The 20,634-nt window shown below is 41.5% G+C and overlaps 1 protein-coding gene across 1 annotated transcript in view; it reads right to left on the bottom strand.

Moving 5' to 3' along the window:
* LOC149311200 (tyrosine-protein kinase FRK-like) overlaps positions 1–1,003 on the bottom strand; it is a 62,920-nt gene extending 61,917 nt beyond the window's left edge. Inside the window, exons 1-2 of the mRNA XM_089530544.1 lie at positions 927–1,003; positions 55–765 (exon numbers count right to left, since the gene is read on the bottom strand). Coding sequence (XP_089386670.1) covers positions 55–449 — 395 coding nt within the window. The 5' untranslated portion in view covers positions 450–765; positions 927–1,003. The remainder of the gene's footprint in view (positions 1–54; positions 766–926) is intronic.
* Positions 1,004–20,634: the final 19,631 nt, after the last annotated feature.

The following is a 20,634-nucleotide window of genomic DNA, read 5'->3' as shown; positions in this document are numbered from 1 at the left end:
ATTTGTTTATCTAGTGGTTGCCACACATTACATTATATGCCGAATAGAACTTACGGTTCAGCTTCAATGCTCTGGTCAGGAGCAACATAATTGGCTGGGATGTAACCTTCTCGTTTCTGTCCAGGCCTGAAAAACCCATTCTCTACATGTAGCCTTGCAAACCACCAGCTCTCTTGAGACCTATCCAGAACTTCAAGCTTATCTCCAGCTCGAAAGCTCAGATCTTCTTCTGTACGGGCTTGGTAATCAAACAAGGCCACAAATGTGCAAATTTGATGTGCTAGAGGAAGAGGAGGTGGAGGTGGTCCATCAATACCATCTTTTATGGGGGTATTTGGCTCCGTCGGTTGTGGGCTACCCTTTTCTCCTGACCCACAATCACAGATCTTGAAAAGCCAGGGTATGTAGGACTGCAGATAATCACAGTTTTTCTGACAGCAGTTTCCCATGCTGTCTTAAACTTCTTTGGGCCTCCTTTTACATAATTCTAGGCATTCACAAATGCTTTAAATATGTCTTGTTCATTAAGCTTCATTTCCAAATTTGTTCCAGAATCTTCCTTATATAGCTGAATGAACAAGAAATCTTGCTGTAGTCTGGGAAGTCCTCAGACAGTTCCATTCAACTCCAATGTATTCACCAGGAGATTCCTCGTTGCCTTTCACCTCCACCGACTGAGCACTGAAGCAAAACTGTTCATGTCAGGGGAATTTTTCACTTCCTCTTCTGATCAGACAGAAAGACCTGAACCATTGTGTTTGGAGCCTAAAATCAAGAAGCAACAGGACAGTTAGAAACAGTACAGAAACCTTCAAACAGACTCTTCCTACCTTTCCTCCTCCTCACTCTCTTTATTTTCTTTAAATGTATTCCTCTATGCAATGAGAGCCTGCAAACCTTGTACCTCCTGGTAATGAATAACTAACCTGACTACCCAGTTGCTTTAATAAGCTGAAATGTGGAAGAACTTTTTAATGTAATTACTTCCTGGTTTGTCCTTTTTCTTTCTTTCTTTCTTTCTCTCGCTCAGAAAGAGAGAGGGCAGAGGGAGGAAGGGAGAAAAAGAAAGAGAGGAATCCTCCCCTTTTTTCTGAGGATTTTGCCAGGTGAGTTTGCAAAGAATCCAAAAGTCTTCCTGGGTCAGCGAGTCTCCCATTTAAAATAATCTGTAATCAATGTAACAAATGACAAAATTTTGTCACGGAGAAAATGATTCCCACTGTCAACATTTTTGAGGATTTTCCCAGGTGAATTTGCAAAGAATCCAAAAGTCTTCCTGGGTCAGTGAGTCTCCCATTTAAAATTATCTACAATAAATGTAATAAATGACAAAATTTTGTCATGGAGAAAATGATTCCCACTGTCATCTTGTCTCCTACCTCAACCTAGTAAGTCCACTGACATTTTGAACTTCATATAGAATATACTTCCCTTATTGTCTTTTGTGGCTAATGACACCATTGGCACACATTTAATACACTCTTGCCCTTGCCATGCCCCTTCTATTTTGACAGCTTTAAACTAATTTAAATTGCTTTTTTAATTTTTTCTAACTTTTCCAAATGCTGTTCTGTACCATCAGAAATGCTCTCATGTAACCTCCTGGTTCTTTTTTTCTTTTCTTCCTTCCTTGCATTTTTTTCCCCAAACACTAAGTAGCTGGTGGCTTATAAAATACAAACAAATCCATCTTCCTAATACAAAATGGGCATATGATTTAGGAGTACAGAAACTTTCCTCTATCTACAGTGTGCTTCCCTTAACATTTTCCTACCTATTAAGAATAATAGATCTGGAAAAAGAAGAGAAATATAGGGGAGGGAAACTATAAATTACAAGTACAGGAAGGTGCTGCATTTGAGGTTTTTGTTTTGCTTTGTTTTTCATTTCTTTCACGTAACTGTCATTTAAAATCAAGTGGAATTTTGCTGACTTGATTTAGAAAAACATTACTCAGGTAGCAACCCTGAAGGAACTGGGAAGTGGTTCTCCCAGTTTATCTGCATTTCAAACATAGCAAATCACTACAACAAAGCTATGTGCTCAATTGAAATATATCCAGTTTTCTCACACAGACATCCTCATTGAGTCTTCATTCATCATCACACCTTTCTTCTTTTTCATAAGAGATGTAGATTATGTCACAACAACTGGGAATATTCTAGGAAAGCCACAGTGCAGGATGACCAACTGAGTGATTCAAATTTGGTTATAGCAATTTCAGAACCATGTAACATACCAATCTGGCCAGTACAATAAGAAAAGATGTGCTTAAAAAGATTTAAAAGAAAGGCAGGTAGGTCAAGATCGTCTGTCCATTTTGTGACGTGTGCCCACAGACCTTGTTACTCACAAGGCTCAACATAGCTACCACTCAGATAGGATAGTTCCAATGATCTTGCTACCTGCCTGGGGTTGCAAAAATGAGATAATGGTCCTATAAGTGTTTGAAATAGTGCTATCTGTAGCAGATAGCAGAGTTTGTGTGTAAGTCATATTCCCATGAGTTATTGTAATAATGAGTTAGTTCTTCAGTAACAAGCTTAGGTAGTTACTTTTCTCTTGTAGAAACAATGATTGTAATTCATGACTTTTCTTTGCAGCAGGAACGGGGTGACCTCGTTACTATATAAATAAAAACTAATAATGATAATGATAACAACAGCAACTGAGTGTATGCCAACTCAGTTTGAGCATGAAAAAAGAAGGATCATGTGCATGACCTGTCTCCTGCTCTCTCTCTCTCTCTCTCTCTCTCTCTCTCTCTCTCTCTCTCTTTGGCGCTGGATAGACGGGCCCTACGGGGCATCGTCATGACATGCGAGGGGCGGCGCTTCCAAACGCGACACGCCCCTCACATGTGACGAGGGCATCAAAATGGCGGCGCCCTGTACATATGGGCGCCGCCATTTTGACGTGATGGATGCATAGCATCCGCACGTCCTGGTGCCTTTGTGATGCCGCAAGTGCACCATAATGACACCGCAGAAAGAACCCGCTTTTTGTGGGTTCTTTTTGCTGCACAAGGGAGCCGCACAGTTTATCCACTGCAGCTCCCTCATGCAGCAAACCAGGGCGGCGGCAGACCACCCTTTTTGGGCGATCTGTATCCCGCCAGAGTGTGCTTTTAAGTGGCCTGCTGACCTATGGCAACCACATTATTTTAATAGGGCTTTCTTAGGCAAGGAATAGTAGGAAACAATTGGCTTGTAGTAGCTTCATCTGCATGGCAGAAATAATGCAGCTCAACACTGCCTTAACGACCATGGTTCAATGCTATGGAATTCTGAAATTTGTAGTTTTGTGGAATATTTAGTCTTCTCTGCCAGAGAACTACAAATCCCAGGATTCCAGAGGATGGAGTCATGGCAGTTAAAGCAGTGTCAAAGTATTATTTCTGCAGTGCATATGTAGCCTAAAGTCTTCTGCCTTTTTCTCATAATTTCTGCAGTACAGTACCAGAGAGCCTATATTTTCCTATGACATAATACAGTCAGCCCTTTGGTTCCACAGATTCTTTATTCATGGATTCCAGCATCCATGGCTTGAAAATATTTTTTAAAAGTATACATTCCAAATAGCAAATCTTGATTTTGCCATTTGGTCTAAGGGACAGCATTTCACTATGCCACAGTATATAATGGGGCTTGAGCATCCACAGATTTTGGAATACACGTGGGTGTGGGTGGTCTGGAACCAAACCCCAGTGGATAACAAGGACCCACTGTAATAAGAATAATAGAAATTTGTTTGTTATTGTTAACTGATGTCATGCTGTCAACTTATGGTGTCCCTATAAATAAGAGACCTCTGAGTCACCCTGTCGTCAACAGCCCTGCTCAAATCTTGTAGATTCAAAGCTGTGGCTTCCTTAACTGACTCCTACCATCTGTAATGCACTTTCCTCTTTCCCTACTGCCTTCTATGGACTTTATCAGACTGGCAAAAAAAGATGGGAGCATAGCAGTATGCTCCGGTCAATACCACTCAATAATGCAAATATTATCACATGTCGTCACACACCGTCACAATTATTGAATGATTGTTCCATGAATGATGAGGCATTCTAGCACTACTTTCTATTCATGGAATTTTCCCATGAATAAAAAGCGACACTAGAATGCTTCTTTATTCATGGAATAGTCACATGATAATTGTGATATCATGCAACATCGTGTGATCATCTTTGCATTATTGCACAATATTGATGGGATCATACCCCTATGTTCCCACCTTTTTTGCCAGTCTTCTAAAGTCCTGCCTTAGTAAGTATTATTGCCTTTTCTAATTAGTCATGCCTTCTCATGATATGTTCAAAGTACAATAGTCTCACTTTAGTCATCTTGGCTTCTAGTGAGAGTTCATAATTGATTTCCCCAGGGCCCATTTATTTGTCTTTTTAGCAGACCATAGTATCCATAGAACTCTTCTTTAGCACCACATTTCAAATAGGTTGATTTTCTTCCCATCAGTTTTCTTCACTGTCCAGTTTTCACAACCATACATAGAAATGGGAAATACGATGGCATGTACAATCCTAATTCAGGATCTTGTCTGGTTCCTTCATAGGTGCTCTTCAAAATCTTAGCCTTCTCCTGATTTCCTTACGGTGGTTTCCAGTTTCCATTCTGATTAATGAGTGAGCAATGTGTTACTAGCAAGTAATTCAGTGAGTTATCTTTCTGTGGTAACAGTAAAAGTAAATATTTGTTGGGCGATGAGCAAATACTTTAAAGAAGTTACATTCCAATCTCTGAAAGTTTGACTATTTCTGGATTAGTGGATCAGTGTGAACACAAGCCTGATCATGTACTTTGTGAGGATTTTCTTGGAAATAGAGAGTAATAATGTTCTGCTTACTTTCCTCTCACTGGAACAAATATTTATGAAGAAAAGGCTGAACAGATAGAATCAGAACATCAGGAACATGGTAATAATTTGCCTAAGAATGGATTTGCCTCACTTTCTTGCATATTTTATTAGCATTGATGACCACTTAGCCACAAGTAAACCACAGCTGCTCTGTTCTGTGGAGCATTCTGTTAGGATCCAACCTGCTTACTGGCATAGAATTGCCCTCTGTAAAGCAAGTCTCTAAACTGAAGACCTGCACATTTGCATCCATGTTCAGTTACAAAGCATTCACAGATAAAAAATCTCCAATTCAAAGTTTGAATGAGCTTAAAGTGTTGAATATTTCTCAAAGCTGCATAGTTACTTCTGGCCACAGAACTGAAGCCAAACTGCTACGTTTGTATTATTATAATACCATTAGTAGTATTGTATTATACATACTACTAAACACTATTATATCCCATTGCACATCTACTATCTGTCTTGTATTAAAAGTAATCACATATGGTAAAATACTAGTACTGATGCTCACAAGTTCTTTTTAATGTCATAGGTGAAACTGCTCTAACAGCTTAACTGTTCAGCTTTATATTACTAATGTAAAAAGTAACACCAGCTATTAGTATTTCGTTGACGATTAATCCTATATGGAACTGAGATGTGCATAGGGAATTAACACTGAAATTCTTCCTTTACTACAGCTGACCAATGCAGAATTTATGGCTTCAACATCAGGCTGCTGCCTCCTCCAAACAGGTCTCCTTTGCATATTATACCTATATAGTCCTGTGATGGAAGGAACTGCTCATCAACAGTGGTTATATGAGAACTTGTAACTTCAGTGCTTAGCCTACATCCCAGTACAGTCTTACGTAATATGGATTTTTGCTATCTAGTGACTGAAGTTTCAGATACATTAAATAAGTTATAATTAAAGTGTTTTATATAAGCAAAAATACACCTTCCTGGGTCCATAGCAATTTTCAGGTATCCAGTTTTCATAGTCTTGGAGATATGGCTCTAATAGACATCCTTGCTGAACATAAATGAAGCAAATAGCTTCTTCAAGCATGTAGAAAATAAGCCAACTTCAGTACTAAGGTTCCAGAAAACACATATATGAACTTCCCTATAGCTCTCTTGCTGCTTCTAGACAAGCCAAATTCATTACTTGCCCTCTATCTACACTCTATTGCATGTTGAAGGGGCTCACCTTCTCAAGACAAAGAGGATGGGGTTTCCAGAGCTTGTTATCCAAAAAAAGGGGGGGAAGGTGAGGGTCCACACCAGGAGTGTCAGCATCTCCTTGAAGTTTGGGGGAAATTATAGCTCAAAAAGAGGCCTGTGTGAAGATGGTTACTGGGATCCTTTCTCCTATGTATAGCAGTGCTAACTGCAGAAACACTCCAGTTTTATTTAGAAAAGTGAAAAGGTTGTGCAAACCAATGCAACCTTAAGAATCATACAAGGCTATCAGAAAGAAAAGTGTAGAAGACTGGATAGAGAGGAATCAGGAATTAGAGAGGACAATGATTACCAGTCCTGAAGATAGGTCCAAAGAAAACAGGCAGTGGCTCAGACAACATCTGAGGCTACCCAGAGAGAGTGAGTGGGATGCTCTGTTCACACATGTGGCTAGAGCTAGAGTGTATATTTATATTCTATTTCATAGCCTCGAAAGGTGATTGAGGATACCACATAGTGTAGCAAAGGCTTTGGTAGTTTTCCCATGGAATTGACAAAGGGAATCCAGTACGGCAGATGGCTTTAACTCCAGAGTGATAAAACATTTATTGGATTTGAGACAGTCCCTGAATAATGGGAAGTTGAAGGCTTTCACAGCCAGCATCCATAGTTTTTTGTGGATTTTTCAGGCTATGAAACTGTGTTCTAGAAGAGTTTATTCCTGACATTTCACCAGCAGCTGTGGCTGGCATCTTCAGAGATCAGAGAATAAACTCTTCTAGAACACAGCCTCATAGCCCAAAAAAAACCCACATAAAGCTATAGTCCCTGAATAACTGGACAGGAAGGTTGAATAGGAACACAGCATAAGATGAGGTAATATATGTGGTCTTTGACTGCTTTTACAATGGGACTCACTTCATCTTCACTGTAAGAGGAAATGCAAAGAGCCAGGGGGGTAGTGGTGGTGGTTGTGGAGTGATCAGCAAACCCATTTAGCATTTTAGTACCATCTAGCTCTCTCACATATCCTTAGGTCAGTGTGACTCTCAAAACATGCCCAATGCTAAATTTTGATTATGAAACCCCATTTCCAGTGGGAGGGGTTTAGGATTTGCTAACAACCTCAAGGGATAGTATTGTTCTTCGGTTACATGGCCAAGCAAATTGTTCATTACTTATTAGTTATCATATTCATCTCACAGCAATTAAGATAACCAAACTCATAGATTTCCAGACACTTTTCCATTCAAGGTTACAGATTTGCATCCCTGCCTGCCTGGCCTCTCACACTTCAAGAACCATTATTAACCTCATACAACCAAATATAATTCGATCTTTTCTCTGTGCGATTGATTTCAGCACAGCATTAACCCTGCCAAGGTACTCATACATACATGGATGAAATGTCAGAATTACATCTTTATTCAGGATTCTGTTTTAGTGCCAGTATATATAGATGGTAAATTCTAATCTACAAAGCAAACATACCTCACATATCTTCATTTATAGAAATTTCATGATTGCCAAAAATGCTAAAAGTATTGATTCCATTTTTACAGTGATATGAATTGTTCATGTGTTGCTTTTATCTTAGTCAAACCATTCATATGACCATATTAAATAACACGCTAACAGATTGGTGGAGTTTACAGGAACAACATGATAAGTCACAGTACCTAAAGTACATAACTGTATTTACCTTCATCATTCCATAAATATATCAAACATTCTTACCACATTCTTCTTGCCTTAGCATTTTAAATTCCAAAGAACACTAATTATCCCAAGTACGCAGTAAGATATACAGTCATCCCTCCACATTCACAGGGGTTAGGGGCACAAGACCCACACAGATGTGGTAAAACCACAAATAACTTCCCTCACCTAAAGAAGCCAATTAAAGGGACTTGTGGGTGGGGGGAAATGAGCAGAAGCATGTGCACTCCTTCCTCCACACTCCTGTCCCTTTAGCTGGCTCCTCATACCTTTGTCAGGAGGGAGAGTCCTGGAAAAGGATGGAGGATTGGTCCCCCAAGCCTCTTCCCAGGAGGGAGAGCTGCCTGGGGAATCAAACACATACACATTCTTTTCCAGGATGGAGAGCTGCCTGGGGAAAGGCAGCTCTCACTTCTGGAAAGGGGTGGGGTTGGTGCATGCCATGCACCTTTCCCGGCTGCTCCCTCCCACCTCTGCTTTTGTCCATCAGAAGGGGGAAAGCCTCGAAGGAAGGAGAAGGAGGGAGAGTGCGCGTGGCAGCCTTGACCTTGTGAATGATCAAAACCACGAGTGTCAAAGGCGCAAACATCAAGGGAGGATTATACAACATTTCTGAACTATTTTATACATTTTAAACAACAGGGAATTCACACACACACACACACACACACACACACACACACACACACCTTTTCTAAAAACCAAAGTGCTAATACTTTTTAAAAAACCAAATAAACATCCAAATATCATAAAATCCAAATGAACTAGCAAAAAAAAATCAGCAGAATCACAGAGCAGAGCAGCAGATAAAATATAGCCCAGCTGGCCTTTAGGAAACTCTAGATCATGATGAGATAAAACCAAAATAAAACAAACATATGACAAGCATCCCCTGTAAAGCTTTCTCATCGTGCCATCACTATAATTGAAGAGGTCCTGCTGCCCCTCATTTGGTAGGGGCAAGATCTCCCATGACATCTGCAGTGTATAGGAGGGGTCATACAGAAGAGACAGGTCTTAATCTACTCTAGTTTGAGTACCGTAGCTAAAACTGGTAGAATTAAGTAGTGAAAACAGAGCAGAATTAATGTAAAAGATGAATGACAATGAAGTTTAGAGTGGCAAGAATTAGTTCTGGCAAAAGATTTTGGAGACATAACAGGAACAAGCAAGAGAAGCAACTAGTGAACTGTGAAATGCAAGTGAGCGCTCACTACTTGAAAGGAAGAGAAATGGGGTGACTTGAGACCAGTTGTTGATTATTTTGATGCTGCTAGAGTAGCAGGCTCATTCATCAGTTCTCCTGTTATATGAAAGAGCCAGAACAGACTGGCAAAAAAGCCTGCTTCCCAGCAGCTTGGAGGCATGGCATACACACGATACATGCTTGCAAGCCGACAGGCAGCCGCCGTGAAGCCGCCCAGCAGTTTACATGGAGCAACTTTACGGCACTCTGGCAGTGTGGCATTTTTCTACAGCAGCCCCAATCCGACATTTTTGAGTAGTCTGTTTTGCCCCAAAGTTGTGTTTATACGTGTGTTTTTTTCCTCCAGTGTGAACTGAAGACCAGTAAGCAATGAATCTTTGAGACGCATTGTGAGAAAGAAGTTGGTAGCATAAGCTTTTGTAGATTTAATGATGTGTCAGTGACAACTTATATTTCCAACTTCTTTTTCTCAGTCTCAGAGATTCTACAAGACCCCTTTGCATACAGATCGAGACTAACATGGCTATGGAGTTTACATTATCTCACTAGGGAGATCCCGATGAAAAACAGGATTTTAACTAGATTTGTTGTGTTTTTTTAAAAAAATCGCAAATGCAGGAAGTTTATCACACATAATGACCCCCAAAGTGAAATAATACAAAGTTAAACCAGTGGTAAAGCAGAGAAAAATGACAGTTTTTTTACTTTCGGGAAGTTCCAAAAGTGAAAAGCTGCCATTTTTATTTGCTTTACCTCTAGTTTAACTTTGTGTTACTTCACTTTAACTGTGACATCGTCTGATAAACTTCCCGCATTTGCCGGGGTGTGTATGTGTGATTTAAATCTCTTTTAAATCAAGTTTTTCTTTGGGATCTCCCTAGTGTGATAAACTTCTATGTCTTTGAAGAACAATATGTTAATTTCAGGCATAAGAACAGTGTGAATTGTCTACTAATCTAAACAGAAAATATCTGGCATAATTGCACAGAGAGTTACAAACTGTTAGTGGTTCAATTTTCCTAAATTGCCCCTGCTGCTATTAGCATTGTACATACATGCCCAGTTTCTGGAAATTATAGCACTTTAAAGTTGCTTTAAATGCACAGCTTGTAGTCTGTTGGTGAACATCCTTTTGCAAATAACATTTTCCCTGATAAAATGCTGCAGTTACTTCTAATTCCATTAAATTCTGTTCCATTTAACTTAGTATCATCTTAGCTCTTGTTTACTTGTACAAAACAATTGTAATGATTAAACATGGCTGTAAAAGATGTTTTGTTTCGTTTTTTGCTACGAAAGGAGCAATCATTCCACAAACAAATTAGGAGTTACTGTAATGCAGGGGAAACCTTGACTGCAATATTATTTTATGTTTTGTCTTTATTATTTTCTTTGCACTGGTTAATTAAATCACAGCTGCAATATAGCTGGAATAGTTTTAACTTATTATTTACACATTAATAGGCAGCATAGTTTATAATGATGTTTTGGAAGACAACAACAAAATGGCCTCCTGTGCTATAGATTAAAATTTGCCATTTTATGAAGCATAGGTTAAGTACTCATTGACAAGTTTACTTTTACAAGGTAGAATTCAGAGCATTTTAGCACATCTTCCAAGCAAATTATGACTTGTGCTTCAAATCAACTTATTTGTTTTCTTTACTTTTACTTTAGTTTAAAATGTATACAGTGTTAAAAGAAAAAAAGAAAAAAAATGGTAATAGAAAAAATTAGCATTATATAATCAAACTTTGTATCCTTTCATCATATCAAGGTGCTGCTGCAAAGCCTTTTAAAAATCCCTTGAAATTGCAGCTGATCCACAAGAATATCATAAATAGTTTATTTTTTGCTAGTAAATAAAATGAAAGGATTATGTGTATTTACAAAAATATATTTGTTTCCAAACTGCCTTATACTCTCAGGACTTTTAGATGAGTTAAACCAACATACCATATATACTCAACTATAAATTTATCTCATGTACAAGTCGAGGGTAGATTTCAGGGGCCAAAATAATAGATTTTGATACGACCCTTGGATAAGTTGAGGGCAAAACCTTGGGGTATGTAACAAAGGATGACGCAAAGGAAAACAATGCTAAAGACTTTGTAAAAATGCAGCAGGCATAACTGTTCGTGCTCACACTAAAGCCTAGATGGATGAGAGAGTAGAGAGGGGTCAGTGCTTTCAGGACAGATTACACTTCACCAGGGGATGGTTCCTTTTTTAAAAAAATAAGAGTTAAAGTACAATACTTACATTCATCCATGGATAAGTCAACTCAGTTTTTGGGGGTCAATTTTTTGACTAAACTTTCTAGACTTATATACATGAGTATATACACTACCTGTGCATTTAAATAAAGCCAGCTTATGTGAAAGTGTTCCATTTGAAGACAGAATTCAAAATCCATGTCTATGTAAGAATGAATACTGGTGGAATGGGACTGGAGTTTATAGGATGTCCACAGAAGGCTGGGAGGGGCACAGACACTGAGGAATAGGCAGAAAAAGGTCGAAATGAAAGTTGTTTGGAAAATATCTAGAGCCATATGAACAAAGCTAAAATCTGGCTATTCTCATTGACTTGGGTTTCAGTTGTACAGTAGGAGCAAGGAAACGTCAGGTTTTAAAGATGTTTTGGATGACAGTTTACCATTGGCTGTGCTCGGTGGGGCTGATGTGAGCTGCAGGCTAAAACAGCTGGAGGAGTAAAGTTTTCTCCGTCCTTGATTTAGAGACAGTATAGCTCAACAGCAAAAAATAAGTTGATAAGGACGGAGTAAAGTTATGATGAAACCGGGAAGGAGAATAGAGATATTGCTACAGTTGCTTAATGCAGCCTGGACTCACTTTCCATGGGAAACAATTGAACATAGCTGTCTTCTCCATTAAGGGAGTTCACCCTTTTTGTATCTTACAATTTTGAGGGAAATACATTGGGTCCTTGGTATTCACTGAGGTTGGTTCTAGGCCCCCTCGTGGATACCAAAATGTGTGGATGCTCAAGTCCCATTAAATACAATGGCACAGTAAAATGATGTCCCTTATATAAAATTGAAAAAAATCAAGCTTTGCCTTTTGGGATTTATTTATTTCTTTATTAATTTCAAGCCATGAATGGTTCAATCCATGAATAAAAACAATCTGTGGATATGGAGGGCCAACTGCCTCTTAAAATATCTGCATGTTGAAATATTTTAACCGAATGCTGAGTAAACTGCCACTCAGGCACCAGTTACATAGTGACAGAATGAAAGACTGCTGTATCTCCTCCCACAAATGAAGGAAGGAAGGATGTCGGTACTTTATTTTTTTAAAAAGAAAAGAAATGAAGCAGCAGTCTTAGAACAGAATTCCTCCTGAAATCAAACAATACAATGTTGCCTGGTTATGTGTTGCAGCATTACTTTCCATTTATAAAAACAATCTTAACAGGCTCTATTTTTAAACATCTGAGCTGCACCAGCCAGCTAAGTGCATGTAGTTTGTGACTTCAGGCTGATCGTCTGAAGTACTTATCTACTGGAACACTAAATCTTGTGGCTGGGCTCCTAGCTTTTCATTTTTTCTGTACTTTAAAGAAAAACTAATTTATTATATCAGGAAATATGTGGCTTTGCTTTTTTACTGCAGGAATTTCCAGTAACATTTGTTTACTTCACTGCTATTAAATGGATTTTTATTTTAGCTGTCGAATGTGCTGATCCTTTGCATGGAGAGTTTCATTAATAGAGTGGCTCAAAAGTAGGAAGTACATAGGCTAGAATATCCAAAGTTCAGATCTCAGTACCCTGACTTTCTGAAATATGGGACCTATTGTGCACATGTTGTGATTTAACAGAGAGTCAAATCACAATTAAGAAGGGACATGGATTTTATAGAAATAACAATTAAAAATCACCTAATATTTGGGAGCTCTGAATTTAGAATTCTAGGAAAACCGGGACAATTAAAAAAAAAACCTATCCTGATTGTGCATGGTCCAATTAATGGAGGGCAATGAGGGTGGGATAAGCATAGTAGTTCCCATTCTCTTGCGTACAACACATGAATAGAACTTAAAGGGGACATGATAAAGGTTTATCAATAGCTCAAGATAGTTTTAAGAAAGGACAGACTGCATAAACACTTATCAAGATGTGACTGGCTATTGGTCATGTTATAAAAGGAACATTTACCTTCTGAGAATGAAGTGCATTTTCGAATACCCATTGCTCAAGTCAAAAGACAAAAAAGGGCCAACTAGTTTCAGATCAATCCAACAAGTTGCTGTTGGAAACATGATACTAGTCTGGTCTAAGAGTCTCATTCCTGCAGGGGAAAACAAGGTTGAAATTGATTACTTATTCCAAGTTTCCAGTTCTTTATTTGGGCAAGTGACACTCTCTCAGCCTTATTTGCACAAAAGTTCAAAACATAGCTAATCGTTCAGATGAATGAAGACATAATTTCTTTCTGAATGGATTATCTTTATTTGTGTAGCTCACAGTCAATGTACCAACCTCTGTTCATTAACTCCAAAATCAAGCTAGTAGAAAACAACATTGATCTTGTGCACCTGAAGACAAGTTGCAAGTCAGACCAAATCACCAATTTCATAATAATAATAATATTTAATAATAATATTTATTTGTATACCGCCCTCTGGCAAACCAATCCGGGCGGTTAACAACAGTAAAATATAAAACATGACAATTAAAAACCTTTTATCCCTCCCCCCCCTTAAGACAGTATTAAATAGTATAACATATTAAAAACACAATATCAAGCATAAAAACAGCAATTAAAACTAAAAACCCTGATATCCCTCTGTTGATCCTCAACCATCACTAAGATGGGGCCACGGGAGGAATGAGGGAATCAGGGGACCTGGGAACCTGGGCCGGGATGGTTAATCTGGAAAGGCCTGCCGGAAGAGATCATATCCATGGATCTCTCCTTTCTGAGGTGAGATTCAACCCATCAGGCATAAAGCAGTTTTTATGCACATAAAACATTCAAATGTGCACACCTGTGCTTATTAGCACAAGATTTATATATATATAATGAATTCTGCACTTCAAAACAAGCAGCCAGTCTTTCTAAATAATTTACTTTCATTTCTGTGGCACTCTGCTATCTGTGATGGCAGTGGCATCCACCCAACCCAAACCTTTAGCTACATGTGAAGTACTTTCATACTGAGAGCTTGTTTAGTAACTAATTACTGAACTTGCCAGATGTTTAAATACATTCAATTCCCAATTACTACTGTAGTAGGGGATGGAGTATGTTTTTGGATGGTACAGATGATTAACCTTTTTCTTCCTTTTGCACACTTTATTTACTAAGCAACATACATTGTTTGTTTGTGGTGCAAATATGAACAAAGAGATTTGGATTGGACCAAAGTGAGCGTTTGTTGCTGTGTGCCTTCAAATCATTTCCAACTTATTTTGATCCCAATGCAAACCTATCATGGTTTTCTTCACAGGTTTCTTCAGAGGGGGGTTGCCATTGCCATCCTATCAGGCCGAGAGAATATGACCTGCCCAAGGTCATTCAATGGGTTTATATGGCCGAATTGGGATGGTCTCCAGATTCCACAACATTGACTCCTAAAGTGACTCCCAAGATATAAGGAGGCTGCTGTTAAGTAAGCCACCATTTTGGCAGGGGTGGGGGGTTGCACAGAGAATTCCTTCTTGTTTATTACAAATTTGTTACAATTTCGACATCTCATAGTAACATGTGCATAGAAACACATTCTATTCAGACATCATTACTGGCATCTTAGGCACGAGACAGACAGGTGCTTTGTGGCATGGTGGCAGCAATTCTAGGGTTAGGGACCGCGCACCAACTGCACGGTCCCTAACCCTAGAACGTCAGGGTGACAGTTTCATGACAGCCTCCCATCCACACGGGGGCTGTCATGATGATGCCGCTGCTGTGCAGCATCCCCACGGCCACGCGGGGAAGCGATGTCATAAGGGCTGCAACGCAACTACACAGCCGCGGGAACGATCCTGAGGAGAAAGGGGTCTCCCCTTTCTCCCCTGTAGGGCCAGAGTGTGCAGGGGCAGCCCCAAGGATACCCCTTTTCCGAGCCAGGGAGAAGCGGCATTCCGTGGCCCAGAAAAATGCCAGATTGGAGCCACAAGGCTGCCCATGAGGCTGCCCTGGCCCCAATCCAGCACAAAAAGGCCTCATCTGTACAGCTCTTTAGTGAAAAGATCACTCTGAACATATGGACGGCTAACACCCCGCCCCATGTCTCTGGATGATTTTGCCCAGCAGCTTCATGTAAATGTTAAGTAGCATTGGGGACAGAATCGTACCTTGCCATATCCCACCTGGGGGCGGGACTTTCCCGGTTTGGGGCGGGTCCACACGGTCCCGCCCCGGTTTGGCCCCGCCCCAGGGACACCCCCCTCCCAGCGAGGGCCTGGAGGCTGGGGCTTGGGAGAAGCTGTCCCCAGGCCCCAGGGAGGCCTTGGAAGTGGCTCCGCAATCGCGGAGCACTCCTCCAAAGCCTCTGGGGCTTGGGAGAAGCTCTCCCCAGGCCCCTTTGGAGGCCTTGGAAGCAGCTCCGCAATCGCAAAGCACTCCTCCAAGGCCTCTGGGGCTTGGGAGAAGCTCTCCCCAGGCCCCTTTGGAGGCCTTGGAAGCAGCTCCGCAATCGCAAAGCACTCCTCCAAGGCCTCTGGGGCTTGGGAGAAGCTCTCCCCAGGCCCCTTTGGAGGCCTTGGAAGCAGCTCCGCGATCGCAAAGCACTCCTCCAAGGCCTCTGGGGCTTGGGAGAAGCTCTCCCCAGGCCCCTTTGGAGGCCCTGGAAGCGGCTCCGTGATCGTGGAGCACTCCTCCAAGGCCTCTGGGTCTTGGGAGAAGCTCTCCCCAGGCCCCTTTGGAGGCCCTGGAAGCGGCTCCGCGGTTGGAGCTCCGGCTGTGGGGTCCTCCAAGGCCTCTGCGAGGCCGAGGAGGAGGCCGCTTGCCACCGCGGCGATGGCCGTGATGACAGGCGGCCCCCACGCTCCTTCCCGGCCTGGGAGCAGCCTGAGGCTTCCTCCCAAGCCGGGAAGGAGAAGGAGGACAAGGTTCAAAAATGTAGGACCTTTTTTTTTTAATTTCCTGGCCAGGAAATTTAAAAAAAAAAAAATAAATAAAAAGGTCCTACATTTTTGAACCTTGTCCTACATTTGTCCCGGTTTGGAGGTCCTCAGCTATGGCAACCCTACCCACGTGGCCAGCCTGCCAGCCATAGGACGAGCTCCAGCCTCCGATAGAGCCCTGCTCGCACGGGGCACAGGGCCCGGGCGGGTGCCAAAGGCTGCGATGGTGGCGGCGGCAGCCAGAGGGGCCACATCAACAGCCGTATTGGCGGCGGCGGCGGCAGCAAGAGCCGCTGCACAAACAAAAACAGCCACAGCGGCAGCAAGTAAGAGCGGCGCCGCTCTAACCCGGGGGGGGGCATCCCGGGAGAGAGGCAAAACCGGACCGTGACCGTGCAGCATGGTCCAAAACTGGGAAAGTCATGCCCCCCACCGGGATATGGCAAGCCTACACGTGGGCCGCTGAGGGACTGAGGCAGCGGGCAGAGGTGGGCAGCGAGAAGCAGCCGCAGCAGCAGCAGAAGCAGCCGACCACTCGCCTCTACCTCCTCCTCCTTCGCCGCCTCCTCCCTTTCCATGGCTGCGGCTGCTCATGCAGACGGCCGGCTACCCTCCTCATCCTCCTCCTCTGTGCGCTTCTTTCCATGCATTGCGCGCCGACCTAAAAAGGGAGCTTGTCCCCTTAAGGAGGCAGAGCCTCGGAGGAGGAGGCGGAGTGGAGGAGGACTCTGGGCGAGGGGAAAGGGCTCTTTCCTGGCCCCATATGGCTCCAAGCAGCAAGAGAGTGCTTCCCAAACTCTACTTTTTTGTTTTTAGGACTTCAACTCCCAGAAGCCTCAGCCAGTTTAGCCAGCTGGCAGGGTTTCTGGGAGCTGTAGTCTAAAACACCTGGAGAGCCCAAGTTTGGGAATCACTGACAAGACGAAAAGCAGGAGGAGGAGAGTGGCCATTTCCGGTCAGCCTTCTTTATTTATTTCTTTTTTCAGGGCAGGGTTGTGTAAAAGAGTCAGTCTGGATTCAGTGTATTTATTTTTATTTTATTTTTGTTTAATTTTATTATTAATAATATATGTGTTTCCCTTGTTTTTTATTTTATTTTTTGTTAATTTTATTACTAAAAATATATGTTTCCTTTGTTTTTTATTTTATTTTTGGTTAATTTTATTATTAATATATAAGTTTGCCTGTCTAGGAATAATGCCAAAATGTCCTCCATTTTGATCATGCCTAAGAAAGATGCATTTATATTAACATTTTTTTAAAAAAGCATCAAACTTTCTGCGTGTCCTCCATTTAAAAAAATGTGCCCTACATTTGAAAATGTTGTCCTACATTTGTCCTACATTTGTCCCGGTTTGGAGGTCCTCACTTATGGCAACCCTAGGCTTACAATCTAAAAGACACGACACAAAAGGAGAAGGGAATGGTGAGGGAGGGAGGGAATCAGGTCCAGCATTCTTCTCTCCCTCTGAGGCCTGGACCAAGGCAGATGGACCGGAGGGAGGGCTCTTCTTCTTCAGGCTAGCCCTTGATGGAACTGGGCCAGCCTACACTCTCCCTCAGAAGGAGAATAAATATAGTATGCCTTCCATATCGACAGGTTCAACCATCCACAGCTTGAAAATATTGAATAAATATACCTCTCTCTCTCTCTCTCTCTCTATATATATATATATATATATATAGCAAACCTTGATTTTTACCATTTTATATAAAGGACACCATTTTTCTATACCATTGTATTTAATGGGACTTGAGCAGGCATGGCTTTTGATATCCACAGGGTATCCTGGAACCAAACCCAAGTGGATACCAAGGGCCCACTGTCACCAATTTCAGCCTCCGCAGAGAAAAGGTGTAGTCTCTAATAATTGCTTTATCACACTAGGGGGCAAACAGGATTTAAACAAGAGTTAAACAGGAAACGCCTGATGTTTATCACACGACATTTCCTGTTTAACTCTCATTTAAATCCTGTTTGCCCCCTAGTGTCATAAAGCAGTTACTGCACTGCAGAAATAATTCTGTTTGACACTGCTTTAAATGCCAGGGCTCTGTGCAATGGAATTCTGGGCATTGTAGTTTGTTGTGGCATCAGAGCAGAGTTCTGAAATGGCTGAAATGTAGGACAAGTCCTGGAAGAGGAGGATGTCTGTTCACCCTGTGAGAGAGAGACTTTTTAGTGGCTGCTTCAAACCTCTGGAACTCCTTGCCATAGGAGGCTAGTAGGTTGGCCTCCTTCCTGTTTCACTTTTGCTGGCAAGTAAAACTGGTTTTATTCAAGCATACTTTTAATATCTAATCATGCCAGGGTGACTTTTATAAGGGGTGTGAGTTTTAGTCATGCTTTTAAACTTCTGTATCTTTTTATGTGGTTTTATACTGTTTTTGATTGGATGATTTTGGTTGTTTAGAATTTTTATTGTAAAGTTTTAAAGATGGTTTTTGTCTCTGAACCACCATAGGAGAGGCCTGGTATGCAAATATATATAATACCATGGATGGCCAAAAAGACAAACAAATGGTTCCTTGAACAGTCAAGCCTGAGCAATCCCTGGAAGCCAAGATGATGAAACTGAGGCTGTCATATTTCGGACACATCATGACTCATTGGGAAAAACAATAATGCTTGGAAAGGTGGATGATAGAAGGAACTGAGGAAGACTGCATGTCAGATGGTTTGACTTGATCAGGGAGGACATGGGCCAGGGCCTGCAGGACCTGAACAGAGAGGTTGATGAGGTGGATGTCTCATCCACAGGAACAACTGGAGGATAGTTAACATATATGTAATTTTTTTCCCATTTCATTCTGTCATGCAGCCCTTCCCTTGATGCCTTCACCCTATGCTTATTTAGCTTAATGGTTAATCCATCCCTGCCAGCCTCCCAACTGGGCAGCAATGAGAGGAAAAAGCATTTTGGTGTGACAAAGAACAGCTTTTGGTGTTGGTGGCAGTGCCCACATGACCACTATGGCAGCATACGCACAGTGTGACTAGAGGTTCTCTCTTTCCAAGATCTGACCTTCATTTCAGCCATCTGTCCAAGAGGAATTCCAAAATGCCCTTCATTTTGAGCATGACGAAGAAGCATGAATTGATATATTTGTATCAGTGCGGTTTTTAAAAAGCTTGTATTTGGTCATGTCCTACACTTTTCTTAAAACGTTCTCCATTTTGTGGTGCCTTGTCCTCCTTTGTGGTTAGGACATCTGGGCTGCATCCACACTGCAGAAATAATCCACTGTGAACACCACAGCTCTGTGCTATGGAATTCTGGAATGGTGATTTGTTGTGGCATGAGAGCAGAGCATTCTGATGAACATGGTTGCCCTTCTCTGGACATATTCCAGCTTGTCAATATTCTTCTTGAACTGTCACACACAAAGCGTGAGCCTTTTTGGATGATGGGTGAGCTTTGTGACTATCTTTGGTCCAAAACACATGGCAGATTTAATAGTTTGAGATTGCTTTAACTGCCCTGGCTCAATGCTAGGGAATCCTGGGAGGTATAGTTTAGTGAGCCATTTAGCCTTCTCTGTTAGAGAGCTCTGGTGCCAGAACAAACTACTATTCCCTGCATTCCCTAGCACTGAGTTACAGCAGTCTCAAACTGGATTATTTCTGCAGTGTGTTTTGGACCATAGCCACTTTCTTAACTTTTCCCATACTGATTATATATATATGTTTTTGGCCACTGGTGAGTCACCTCATCTTGTCCCTTCTCTTATATTCATCTTTCCAGGATGATGCCACTAATGTGGCCGGAATACAATATACAGTAACATGCATAGAAACACGTTATATTGAGGCCCCTGCTTTTTATGAGATGTACTACAATGTGTTCAAATTGCAACAAGTCTGTAAGAAAGAAGGAATCCTCTCTGTGCAAACTCCGCTCCTCTGCTCTTGCCAAAAGCAAAGCTCTGGTGCCACAACCAATTTACCATTCCCAGGCTTCCTTAGCACAGGGGCCATTAAAACAGTGGTGAAGTGGATTCTTTCCTTCTTTTCTGAGCATTTAATGTGACAGAGTCAAAAATACATACATGGCCATGTAACAGTGCAAAGGGTTGCTTTTGGTGGTGTAGTCAAGCGGAAAGCAGAAAGAGCAAAGCAGCCTTGCAAGCTACCCTCTTAAGAGTGAAGACTCTTTCACTTTGTAGCTGATCAGACCGTCCCAGCATCTGGTTTCCTCCAGCAGAGCCAACAGGTAAGATTAATCTTCCGCCAGGCTTTAACTGATCAGAGTTTATCACATGAAGGAGATCAGGATTTTATCCTGTGAACATCCCGGAACAATCGCGTAATTATGCGAAACGATTTCACACGAAGTTGCACAAAACCTGCCATTAAAGTGGTCACTGAGAAGCATCTTTTTATTTTTATGATTTCAGCAACAACACATTTCCGATATCATTTTATTTGCAATTGCATGTAATAATCATTGGCGCAATTACTTGCCATTGTCGCTTTATTTACGGGATGCTTCAAAGGGGCTTGACTCTCTTTAATGCCGAATTTAGCCCCGCTGCAATTGAGGGCTGAGACAGACTGCGGATGTCATCC

Source organism: Sceloporus occidentalis, unplaced genomic scaffold, assembly GCF_023333645.1.
Source record: "Sceloporus occidentalis isolate IW3139 unplaced genomic scaffold, rSceOcc1.0.p SCAF_6, whole genome shotgun sequence".
Taxonomy (NCBI): Eukaryota; Metazoa; Chordata; class Lepidosauria; order Squamata; family Phrynosomatidae; genus Sceloporus; species Sceloporus occidentalis.
The sequence above is the reverse complement of the archived record's forward strand: the minus strand, read 5'-3'. Positions and strand labels throughout refer to the sequence as shown.